This window comes from Scyliorhinus canicula, chromosome 13 (genome assembly GCF_902713615.1).
Source record: "Scyliorhinus canicula chromosome 13, sScyCan1.1, whole genome shotgun sequence".
In the NCBI taxonomy this organism is placed as follows: domain Eukaryota; kingdom Metazoa; phylum Chordata; class Chondrichthyes; order Carcharhiniformes; family Scyliorhinidae; genus Scyliorhinus; species Scyliorhinus canicula.
The window spans coordinates 88,389,167-88,402,493 of NC_052158.1; the positions used below are offsets into that span (position 1 = coordinate 88,389,167).

Here is a 13,327-nt window from a genome sequence, read left to right on the forward strand (position 1 = left end):
AGCTGCTAATCCACCTACCCTGCACATCTTTGGTTTGTGGGGGCGAGGCCCACGCAGACATGTGGAGAATACGCAAACTCCACACGGATAGCGACGCGGAGCCCGGATTGAACCCAGGTCCTCAGCACTGTGAAGCAGCAGTGCTTACCACTGCATCACCATGCCACCCTTCAACAGCCTTGACTAGCAAAAATCTATCAATTTCACATTTGAGATCAAATCTACTGCTTTTTGTATTAGAGAGGAGTTCAAGTTTCTCCTATTCTTACGATGACGTGTTTCTTACATTCTCTCCCCTAATGGCTCCTGATTTAAAATATCATGTCACTTTGACTCCCCTACAAGGGGAAGTGTTTCTCTGTGTTCTTGCTCCTTCTTCCCTTAGCCCAACATTGCCCAAGTCTTACCTCTTCTCTCCACCATCACCACTAGCTGCCCAGGAGAGTGGAAACTTGCCCGGCAAGGAATCTAAAAGTGCAGAAACCAATTATGCCAATTTGTGTATTAATAATTCTCCCAAGCCAAGAATTGTGCTGTAACTACTTTATTTGGAATGCACTTCCTGTGCACCTTTTGTAACTATTTATTTTACAATGTACAAACTAGGTACAAAAAGATTCTCAAGACCATAAATAAATGACATAAGTTACATGTACCTAAAATTCAAATAAAAAAAATAAAAATTAAAACGGAAAAAAAATTAATCTATGCCTAACTCATCAAAAAAAGGTACAAAGGGGAAAAATTGGACTGTTAGAAGAATTCCAGTTTGAACTAAATTAAAATATGCTGTACACTTTTATTCAGAAGACCATAGTCTTGCATATACCCAATCAGGTCCAAGCAGGCATACAAAAAATAGATCTATGTCATTTGTTTAAAATCAGCATTTAAGAAGCACACTGTTCAAGACAGAGAAGAAGGTTGTGAAATGTAATTGAAAGTATCGGTTACAGTTTGTGATACCTTTGAAAGAATGATGACATATTTGTCACATATTATAACAAAAGTTTACACCAAGTTGTTAAGTATCTAGAAAAATGGTCTGAAAAGAAAATGACCAAGACTGCTGGATATGACTGAGAATTTTCTGACATTATCAAATGTATACAAAATAATGGTAAATTCCAATGGCACATTTTGAAATGCTACTTCAATAAAATACACGCACACACAGCTCAGTGAAAGGTCCAGGGATCTGTTCCTATATAACAGATTCCATACATTATTAATACCTAATAGTATTTTGAACAGGTTGTCACACTAGGCGCAGCAGTGACATGCAGAAGTCCACAAAGGTTAGTTATCTTACACACTACATTCCTCTAGTGACTTTCCAGAACAGATGCTGAACTTTATATATTTAAAGCATGGGATTTATTTTTTTGCTTTGAACTTGGGCTTGTCTAAAGCCGATGTTTTTAGAGCTGTGAAGTTCCTTCTTGGATCTGATCTTAGTGGGACTAGGTCCTGTGGGATTTTTCATGTTGATTGTTGTTCGGAGATCCCAGAGGCTGCACGCAGAGGTTGATTAGGCAGTTGAGTCAGTTCTGAAGTAAAATAATGGATGATTGACTTATTTTAATTGTTTCACAATATAACAGTGCTGGTTTCATGTCATATTTAAACGTTAAATCAATTTTATTTAGTTTAGCGTTCATTTTCTTCCATACCAGTTTGCCTTTATAGAGTATTGTTTGCTGGAAACAATTTTATCAGCTACACATAATCCCCTAGGTTATCATCAATCAAAGTCACTACTCTGAATCACAATGGGCACAGGTCACATGATTTTTGTTTTCGTCTTTCTGTAATTGCAACAAAAACAGTTGTGGATTGTTGTAAGCAACTACTTACAGGATTTTTTTGTGTGAAGAAGACAGTCTTGTCTCAAATGCATTCACAAGGCTGCCAGCAGAATGGTATTTGGTGAGAAACCGAGTTACTAAAGGAGAAATAGACAGCCTCTTTTGTTGGAGATGATGCGGAGTTTGTTCAGATCAGGTACAATAGGACGCTGAGGTTGAGTAATATCAAGCCCGACTTGAGCAAACATTTGGATAAAGGAATGTAACTGGGGAATGTGGAGCAAGGAAGGTGGAACATTTTACACAGATCAGGGCCGGGATTCTCCCCTACCCGGCGGGGCGGGGGGTCCCGGCGTAGCGGAGCGGCGCCAACCACTCCGGCGTCGGACCTTCCCAAAGGTGTGGAATTCTCAGCACCTTTAGGGGCTAGGCCCGCGCCAGAGTGGTTTCCGCTCCGCCGATGGCGCCAAAACCGGCGGCAATGGCCTTTGGCGCTACGCCGCCCGGCGTCGGGGCTAGCCGGCAGGCCTTCGCCGGTCCGCGCATGCGCCGGTGCATCAGCGGCCGCTGACGTCACCACCGGCGCATGCGCGGTAGGCGGGGTCTCTTCCGCCTCTGCCATGGTCCGAGCCGTGGCGGAAGAAAAAGAGTGCCCCCATGGCACTGGCCCGCCCGCCAATCGGTGGGCCCCGATCACAGGCCAGGCCACCGTGGGGGCACCCCCCGTGGTCCGATCGCCCCGCGCCCCTCCCAGGACCCCAGGGGCCCACTCGCGCCACCAATCCCGCCAGCACCAGAGGTGGTTTAAACCACGTCGGCGGGATTGGCCTGTCAGCGGTGGGACTTCAGCTCATCGCAGGCCGGAGAATCGCCGCAGGGGGCACGCCGATTGGCGGGGCGTGATCCCCGCTCCCGCCGATTCCCGGGTGGCGGAGAATTCCGGCCACTGCTGGGGAGGGATTTACGCCGGCCCCGGGCGATTCCCCGACCCTGCTGGGGGTCGGAGAATTCCGCCCCAGATTCCTTCCCTTCCTGCCTGTATTGGTCTCTAAATTTGAAAATTATTGTTCTATATCTGTTATTTTTAATGATATTTATTTAATAATGCATTTAGTTTAATCACTGGCTTTACTGTTCAGGTGAGACATTTTCTTTTAAGAATTACCATCCAGCCCCAGTTTCTCGGAACTTTTACATGTTAAGCCTCCTCAGGTATCTTGCTCTTAACTGAAATCCAAGACCTGAGGTACATTAAGGGCGTCGTAAGTTATTTCTCCATTGAGAACAAACAAAGTATCAGTTGCAATGCTTCTTTTCTTAAGGAACATGGGGCTGTGGCTCTGACTTCTGACCTGTACTTTGTGATGTGATCTCAGCCATGGTGACCATTGTTTACTTCAGTTAAGGAGTGTAAAAATCAAGTGCATTTGATCTTCATCAAATGGACCCTCCAGGAAAGTATTTATGTCAACTTTCTCCCAAAGAACCAGATGTGCCCACATATGAGGAATGGTCACTCAGGTGTGATGCTAGAAAGCACCAAATAGCAATGGAGCCATAAAGAGACAATGGGCTGGATTCTCCATTTCAGAGGCTAAGGGCCAGCTCGAACGGCGAATTTGTGGGAGGTCTACACGAAAAAAATTAGCGCGAACCCCACGCCAACTCTGGTACCGGTGAGGGGCGAGCAGCGGCGCCTGGTAAAACTCCCAATCCTGCGCCAAAAACGGCCGGAGAATGGCTGGGTCCCTGACCGCGCATGCTCACGGCTGATGTCCTGCAGCGGTCGCGCCGCACAACATGCCCCTGCCGTGCGTGGACCCTACCCGTCATCTGCGTCCCCACAGGCCACCCCTCCCAGCCCTCGTGGAAGCCCCCCCCACCTGGCCAACTCACAGATCCCAGCCAAGTGTGGCGGCGCTGGATATGGTCCGCATTCGCCACGCCGGGTTCCCAACTGTTGAGACCATACATGTCTCGTGCCGTCTGGAACTTGGCCCATTGGGGGCGGAGCATCGTGGAGGGCAGGCCGATGACGCGCCAACGCCATTGCAATGGCGCGCGACGTGATTATTCTATTTCCGAGGGGGTGGAGCATACTGACCAGCATCAAACCGCCGTCGACCTTGATTTGTGTGTCGGAGTTTATTCTCCACCCGCTTGGCGATTACGATATGGGAGAATCCCGCCCAATGACTTTGGGAGAGGAGAACATAAATATCATGGAACTATCTTATTTACTGAGTTTATCTGGGTCTTTTGGTGGCTGACCCTGAATTTGCTCACTTGCAAAAAATACATGTTTCTCTCAGATATTTTATGGTGAAGGAAATTGATATTATGCTCACACAATATGGATTTATGAAGGATAAATTCAAAGAATGAAAATGGAATTGAGAGGTCAGGTGACTTTTTTTCATCAATACACATGATAGAATTTTACACTCCCCCCAAGTCGGTTTCAGAGCTGGGAGGTTGTGGTGTTGGTGAGCTTTTGATTGAATGGATGGGATTTCCCCCAATTGGAACACGCCCATCAAAACCTAGACATAATTGCATGCTTGGGATTGGAAGGACCTCGGGCAGGAAACCACCTCATCCACTTATAAACACCCTCAGTGGCCATTACTGGCCTCTTCCCACCTCGACTTAATTTTTAGGCTGGCGGGTGTGAGTGCAGAGTGCAGGGTGGGAAACTGCCAAAATATTGTTCTCCATCTCGGGCAGGAACGGGAGGACGCCTCAATCTGTAGGCCACCTCAGAGATGCCCCCACCCCCACTCCAGGATATTGGAACTTCGCGTCTATTCCCGATGCTGCGATTGCCCCCCTCGCAACGCCCAGGGCATCCCCTACCCTTCCGCCCAGAGACCCGTGGGTGCTGCAGTTCCACCTCAGGCCACTACAGCATTGTGCCTGCCCAGGTTGGAGAGCTGTCGGCCAATCAGATCGCCGGCAGCTCTCACAGGTGGTACTTCCTTCCAAAGACAGACGGGAGTTCCGCCCAGTGCCAATCAATGCCCAATTGAGTGTTACATGTCAGTGGAATTTTGAGAGTCGGCAGTAGCATGTTATGTACAGACTCTCGAGATGCATCCTTAAAATCCTACCCATGGAATTACAAGACCCGTGAGATAATCTTCAAGTCATTAAAATGTAAATGACCTTTTGGGGCCCATCTTTCAGAAGTCATTAAAATGCAAAAGAGCTTTCCTGTGGTTAATGACTACTCCGCTCAAAATAATCAAAAAAACAATTTTCACAACAATATTGCTTGCAGAATTTTCAACTTCAGAGCTGAAATCCACAGAATAGGTGAGAATAGGTGAGACTATTATGATGGATTGTGAAGGGGTGAAAGTCAAACCCCACTATTTGACAATGACCTAGCCTCAGGAATTATTTGTGAGGACAGTGGACAAAAATACTTCACACACATGACAAAAACAAAGGCATGCGTATTATGTGCCCCCCCCTCCCCCCATCACCTTCCCGTCCACCCCCTGAGTTGGGATGGGTGGGTCCCAAATTCGGCACCCTGCCCAGCATATTTAAATGAATAATTAGGGGTAAATTGAGTACCCAATTCATTTTTTCCAATTAAGGGGCAATATAGCGTGGCTAATCCACCTAACCTGAACATCTTTGGGTTGTGGGGGTGAGACCCACGCAAACACGGACAGAAAGTGCAAACTCCACACATGGACAGTGACGCAAAGCCGGGATCGAACCTGGGACCTCGGCGCCGTGAGGCAGCAATGTTAATCCACTGCGCCACCGTATTGCCCATAAATTGAGCTTGTCAACAAGTCAATTGACTTTGATAATATGCTGCCAACAAAGTTGTCACCCGTTGTGCTTTGGGGGGGTGGGGTTGCCCCCTAAGAGAGCAGCATAGAATTTACAGGGCAAAAGGAAGCCATTCGGCCCATCGAGTCTGCACCCGGCCCTTGGAAAGAGCACCCTACTTGAGCCTGCACCTCTTCCCTGTCCCCATAACCCAGTAACCTCACCAAACCTTTTTGGACACTAAGGGGCAATTTAGCATGGCCAATCCACCTAACCTGCACATCTTTAGACTGTGGGAGGAAACCGGTGCATCCGAGGGAAACCCATGCTGACACGGGGAGAACGTGCAGACTCTGCACAGACAGTGACCCAAAACGGAAATCGAACCTGGATCCCTGGAGTTGTGATGCAACACTGCTAACCACGGTGCTCTGTGCCACCCATATTACCCCCTTCTGCCTATCTGCCAGCTTTTTAAAACACACCATCCCCATCCTCCACCCTAAACTTTTTTTTTCTCCTTCCGCAGAGGCCATGCTAATCTTCTCGGAATCATTCCAATTTTAGGATATGTGCTGCCGAAGCGAGCGCCCCCCTCCTCCCTAAACTGCCCAAACCCACCATGCTCAAGACCCTGGACTTAATCTGGCTCCATGGTGTATGGGTCTTCTTCTTGTTCCTGGTTGCAATCCCGGCCATGCCCACTAATGTGCCCGTTGCACTGCCGGGACTGATGGAGTTGCATACCAAGCAGATTGGTTGGCAGCTCCCGAGAATAGGAGTTCTTCCCCAGTGCACAGTGCAAGTGCCACACTGCTGCAATTTAGTTCACCTACGGCCCATTATGACTGCAGGCCAGGCTGCTGTGGAAGTAGGTCGGCTACATGCTTACTTTGCTTCCAGCGAGATGAGCCATCAACCCCCTCTCCACCCCCCTCCCATGTAATCGGGTGCCCTAGGTTCTGATAAAGAGATTTAGGTGGTTAGCACTGCTGCCTCATGGCGCTGAGGTCCCAGGTTCAATCCCGGCTCTGGGTCACTGTCAATGTGGAGTTTGCATATTCTCCCCCATTTGCGTGGGTTTCGCCCCCACAACCCAAAGATGTGCAGGGTAGGGGGATTGGCCGTGCTAAATTGCCCCTGTAAAAAATAGATTGGGTACTCTAAATTTTTTTTAAAAAAGAGATTTAAGAAGGCACATTTTTGGAGCAGAAACATCCATAGCGGTGAAGGAACAAGACCATGCCTATGAACCATCAATGGGCAGAGACACTTAGGAAATGAACCAGTGTTTCCCTACAGGGCTTTGGTTGCACGACAACTGGTGTGGAACAAGAGAAGTTTGCTGCAAGCAATAAGCCACAATGTATCCATCTCCCTGAACCCTTCAGTGGACCGAAAGGATGACAGGCTTGCATTGTTTTCAAGTCGCTGGGGAAAAGCAAGTGTGACCAAAGAACTCTTGAACATTTAAGATGTTACATGCTAAATGCTATCTTTTGTAATCTCAATTTAGTTATTGAATGTGTGTGCATGTGTGCCTGAATGTGTGGCTATGGCTGTCTATACATTCAGGTGCTGAACGATAAACCTTTTCTTTCAACATTTGTGAGAAAACCTATTATTTCTCTGATGCTGACAGAAACAGCCCTCAGGGGGCTTACAATATTTTTTTCCTTTTTCCAAACGTGCTGCCTTCGGTCAATCAAGAGGTATAAAAGAAAGAACCATCTCTATCATCTCACCCCTGTCTGTCACAATATAAAAACGGAAAATGCTGGAAATGTTCTACAGGTCTGGCAACGTCTGTGTAGAGCGAAGCAGAGTTTGTGGATGGAATTTTCCAGCTCCTCATGCTGGAACTTCCTGCCCTGCTGAGGTGACCCTCTGCAGCAGGTTCCCGAGCGGTAAAGGCTACAGGTCATCCAAAGCGCCGTGGACATCGGCTGGCCCAGAAGATCCGGCTGGTCGGCAGCCGATGGCGGGGTGCCTCTAGCATCGGCAAACATGTCGTGAGGGCCGGGGCGGCGACTGGAAAATCCAGCCCCATGTTTCAGGTGCCTGACCATTCATCAGAACTGGGAAACGTTAAGGGATGTAACAGGTTTTAAGCAAGTCAGCTTAAAAACATGCTTCAAACCTTGCCACATTTCTAACTTTTCTCAGTTCTGATGAAAGGACCTGAAACATGACGGGCTGGATTCTCCGCTGGCGGGATTCTCCATTGCACCAGCAGGGCACTCACACCCGGGATTTCCCGACGGCATGGAGCTGTCCACAATGGGAAACACCATTGGCTGGCAGGAGGTACAGTGTGGCGGCGGGGCGGAGAAACCCGCCCAAACTTTCTTTCTCTCTCCACAGATACTACCAAATCTGCTGAGTATTTCCAGCATTTTCTGTTCTTATTTCAGTTTCCAGCATCTGTAGAATTTTGTTTTTGTAGATGGGAATTGACTCTGTTATTACAAAAGAAATCAAGTTTAATTTTGACAAGACATTTAATCCGCGAAAGTGTAATGGGCTGAGCCAAGTGCCAGTGCATCAAATTGGAAATGATCACATATTCATTGAAGTGTTGTGGTTACTGAGAAGTTATTTACATAGCACTTATTTCAGTCTGGTGCGATGCCTACTTGCACCTGATGAGCTCACCTACTGTTGTTAACAAGGTACAACACCCCATAAAGTGGAGAGCATATGCCTGGTGGGATGCAGCTGAATGAGTTCATGGTATGAAAATAGGTTATTTTTCTAAATATCACTGTGGATATAAAATTGGCTCCAGAAATATGCTACAGCAATTGGCCAAGTCTTGAGCATGGATCTGAGAGTGTTGTTTATCCATAGAATCTCTACAGTGCAGAAGGAGGCTATTCGGCCTATCGAGTCTGCTTTGACCTGAAAGAGCACACTACCTAGGCCCCTATCCCCGTAACCCCACCTACCCTGCACATCTTTGGACACTGAAGGGCAATTTAGCATGGCCAATCCACCTCACCTGCATAGATTGTGGGAGGAAACCATTGCAGACACAGGGAGAAAGTGCAAACTCCACACAGCCACCCAAAGCTGGAATCGAATGTGGGTCCCTGGTGCTGCGAGGCAGCAGTGCTAACCCCTGTGCTACCGTGCTTCTAGGGAAACATTTCAAATGATTTAATTCTTTCCTCTGCCATATATCCTGTCACCATTTGTAAGCAGCTCAATTGTTTGTTTGTTTTTTAGAAATCGGCTGCCAATACTTAATGTCACTTGGTTGAGGTACAAACAAGGCTGCTGGGATCCTGGAGAACACCATCCAGCATGAATCGGAATTTTCAGCAAAGAAGAAGTTGATTTAATGGGAAGGGGGTAATCTATGTTGTGACATTATTCAAAGCAACCTACAAGATAATACTCATTACAAATGTTAATACTTGTGATCAGTCAATTGATGTTTGACCGAGTTTCATTTTACCTTGTCATCTTTTGTAGCTGGTTGCAGCAATTTCCCTTCAGCATTCAAAGGGATCGTAAATTGGTAGTTCCTTAGCAAAAAGTTTGGGGTCTTCCATTCTATAAATCTACCTAGACATTTTGTGATGGAAGGAATCTCCATGATGTTTGTGTAGGGAACCACAAAAGTTACATTGGATTAAAGTCATTATAGTTCAAACGGTAATCCACAAGGCTGCCTGCTCATTTCAGCAAATGATTGGAAGAACATACTGGTAGTTTACAGCAACCTCCATAGGATGCAGTCATTATGAAGGGCTTCAATGTTGATCAATTCATTGCTTAAATAAAGACTGTCTTGACTGGAATGCCTCGGAGAGCTTCTAATCAGTTTATACAAGTCCTTCATGAGGAAGCCCACAAAAGTAAAAGTAACCTTCGATCCAGTGATTGTTAAAAAACTGAAATCTGACAGTAATTATGAAATTATTCGATTGGCTCCTTCATAAGAGTTCATCCAAGAGATGCAGGAATTTGAAAACAAATATATGTGTGATCCAGTTTCCTCTTATTTAGACGAAGGTCTCTGTATTTGCCATACAGTGGTCATAAAGTTCAGCACTCTGTCCTCAAATCAGGCAAAACCGCTGACAAAATATCCTTATATCAAAGGGCCACAATGAAGTAAAAAAGTGCAGTTTATTCCTGTTAAAGTGCATGGATGAGGTAAAATAATTTCATTCAGTTTTTGCACTGGCTCAGACGGGAACCATTCTTCCCTGCATCTGTTGCATCTGGGCCCTCATTCCCTGGACACTGCTCAGGATCTTGCTCTGATGCACCATTGTTGTGATTCCAATTCGGGCCAAGTCACTGTGGTAACACATAATTGAAGACATAAGTCAGAACATCGACCATGTACAAATCACATGTACTGCTCATAAAATAGAGAAAGAAAACCTTGCTACCCTAAATGTACCCAAGCAAATTGACCCCAGGGTTCCATCATACCTTTTCCTTTAGAGCTTCAGTGATGACGATCTTTAACATTACCACCAGGAGTTTTCTACTGGTCGGCATTATTGAGAATTGTGATAAACTTGCAAGCAAACTTGGGGCTGGATTTCTGGCATGCAGTTCTCTGGTGGCAGGATTCTCTACTCCTGCCGCCTGTCAATGGGATTTCCGGGGAAACCCACTGGTGGTGGTGTGCTGCCAGCGGGAACAGAGAATCCCAAATTCCGGCCTTAATCTCACAGCATTCATTAACCTCTAAATTCTGGATTTTCTGCCCAATCATACTCAATAAGAAATTTCAGGTTATTTACTCAGCCTCTGCAGCCTATGTGTCTGAGGTAGTGAAGGCTGAAGACAATTCTCTTCACCTTACCTCAGCAATATAACAGGTGCCTTCAGCTTGACAGGCCACTAATTGACTCTGGGCATTGGAGAACTTACACTAGTGGCACGATTTAACAGGACAGAAACAGAGTCCTGTTTTGGGAGTGTTTAGCAGGAGTTTCTCGGCGCCTGAAATGCCGAGAACGACATTGCTATTTAACGGCACTTTGCCATTTTTATTGGCCTCAGAGAGGCATCATTCCTCCGAACCCCCCCACTGCACCCAATCTGCCTCTTACAGGGTCTTCAAGAAGCCTTACCCCACCTCTTGAGGAAAAGGCACCCCTTGGACTGGCAGTGCCACACAAGCGGTTGTACCATCCTGCCCAGGGAGCAGCCCCCCCTCCCCCAGGTACTGTTGCTAGATTTAGATTTGTGGAAACCGGTGCTAAACAACGCCATGGAGATTCAATGCCTCACTGCGCAGATAACTGTATGATGGTTGCTGCAGAATTGAGTTTAAGTTAGCATAAGTTAAGTGAAACCTTGAGCTAAGGGTTTGGCCTTGGCTCAGTGGTAGTACATAGAACATAGAACAGTAGAACAGTACAGCACAGAACAGGCCCTTCGGCCCTCGATGTTATGCCGAGCAATGATCACCCTACTTAAACCCACGTAAGCCGTATACCCGTAACCCAACAATCCCCCCCATTAACCTTACACTACGGGCAATTTAGCATGGCCAATCCACCTAACCTGCACATCTTTGGACTGTGGGAGGAAACCGGAGCACCCGGAGGAAACCCACGCACACACGGGGAGGACGTGCAGACTCCACACAGACAGTGACCCAGCCAGGAATCGAACCTGGGACCCTGGAGCTGTGAAGCATTGATGCTAACCACCATGCTACCGTGAGGCCCCTACCATTGCCTCTGTATAGGTTGAACACATAATTTAGGTTGATTCTTCAGTGTAGTACTGAGAGTGTAGCACTGCGGGAAGTATGGACTTTCAGATGCCAAACCATGTCTATTCTCACAGGTGTACATGAAATGCCCCATGGCAGCTGTCAAATAAGAGCAAGAGTAGTCTTCATGTATCTTGTAAAAATGCTTAACCCTCAAGCAACACCATCAAAAAAGATTAATTGGTAATTGATCTAATTACTGATTGTGGGACTGTGTTGTGCGCCTACAGTACAAGAGTTAGTGCACTTGAAGCACTTTGGAATGACCCAATGAGATGAAAGGAGCTATATAAATGCAATCTTTCGGAACAACCTGAGGGACATTAATGGCAGTAAATGGAGCTTTCCCATTTCTTAGAACCAAAATATCTAGAATAACTAGACAGAGAAATATGTTTTTCTGACTATCCAAAACTCTGAAGAACACACATACCAACCACCCTTATGATTTGTGAGTGAAATTGTCCATTAGCATCCAATCAGGAGAGGTTGTGCTCTTAACCTATACCATGAACTGAGTTAATGCTGCTCAGATGTAACTCCAGTATGATCTTTATAGGCAACATCCAAGAGCCTTTGCATTCTCTCAATCTGAACTAGGTTCAAACCCACCCCACGCCCAAACGCTATAACATTGACCACACCACCACACATACTAAACTCTTACCTTCATGTGTGCAACAGTTGGAGAGGGCTAAGTGAGCAATCTTAGTACAAAATAAAATATATGTGGATATTCATAGGTGTGATATAAGTGGCGTAGCCTTTAGGTATAACACACTTTCCAGTGTTTAGGTTGTAACATTTTAAAAATTATTACAACTCTAATGGCAAATGCACCTGAAATTCATTCAGATCCAAGTAGAACATCTCACACTTACTCTTGGTTCATGTGTACCACTGCCTCTAGGGAGGTATATCCTGCTGCTGTGAAGTTATCTTTGTATCTGTCCATCTTGATAACTTGAAGCCAATCACCAACAGATCCCAAAGCTGAGAAGTCAGGTGTGCCTGGGTCTAATAATGCAGTGGAGGGTCTGTATTTTTTAAAAAAAGAAATTCCGTCAGCAAAATAAGTTGAGGTAAGTACATCTGTGCACGTCATGTATCTATACTACAGCGGATATAAATGTTAAGCAGCTGTAGCAACAAGTGAAATTGCTATAGTTGTGGACTTACAGAACAAATTACTGGCTCACGCACTGGAAATTAATTTTCGACATGCCTTCAAAAGAGAGCTGGACTAACTTCAAGTGGAATTACTCTGTTGCTATTTCTCTTCCTGTTCCTGGTGGTGTCCAAGGCAGACATTCATCTGTTCTCATAGTTTTTTTTCCCCCTGGAACAGGTCACTATAGGCTTCTAGCTTGAGGGTGTCACTCCGCATCAAGCATGGCTGACCAGGAGTCTCTCCTACTCTTACTGTCCGCCATTGGTGTGTTGGAAGGATTCTGAAAGTTGATACTCAAACCTGTTTTACCACGTTATGAGCGCACCTTTCTTGGCATTCAAGTCTTAGGGTGGGACGCCAACACGGAACTTCTGACACAGATGCAAGCGGGCTACCCACTGCGCCACAAGACCTACAAGAGTGCAAATGGTGGTTTTGATTTTTAGACCCCATTAGGGCTGGTGGTGCACAATTTCCATCACAACCCCATCAAGAGGTGGGTAGGCAATAAAAAAAGCACGGTGGGCTGGATTCTCCGCTGCCCGCCGTGGTGCCAGTGTTTTTGATGTGGCAGAGAATCAAGCATCGGGCTAAAAATGGGGTTGGCACCTTGCAATGCTCTGGCGGCGGCAGCAAGCTACACGTCCTCTGCCAGCAGGAGGATGCAAATGGTTCATTGGAAACAATTTGCATCCGATCATCGGGCTGGAAGTCCAATTCACCATGCCAGTGATGCTATGGCCCTCTTGGGCAGACATGGATTGGTGCAATTATTTTCCAGCATTACGCTAAGGTGGAGGGTCAAGGGGG

General features: G+C 46.3%; 1 protein-coding gene and 1 pseudogene across 1 annotated transcript in view; both read right to left on the bottom strand.

Moving 5' to 3' along the window:
- Nucleotides 1-528: 528 nt before the first annotated feature.
- The window catches only part of epha4l (eph receptor A4, like), a 145,438-nt gene continuing 132,639 nt past the window's right edge, over nt 529-13,327 (bottom strand). Inside the window, exons 16-18 of the mRNA XM_038815627.1 lie at nt 12,228-12,383; nt 9,058-9,908; nt 529-1,550 (exon numbers count right to left, since the gene is read on the bottom strand). Of these exons, the coding sequence (XP_038671555.1) occupies nt 9,794-9,908; nt 12,228-12,383 (271 nt within the window). The 3' untranslated portion in view covers nt 529-1,550; nt 9,058-9,793. The remainder of the gene's footprint in view (nt 1,551-9,057; nt 9,909-12,227; nt 12,384-13,327) is intronic.
- Nucleotides 6,073-6,188, bottom strand: LOC119976892 (annotated as a pseudogene).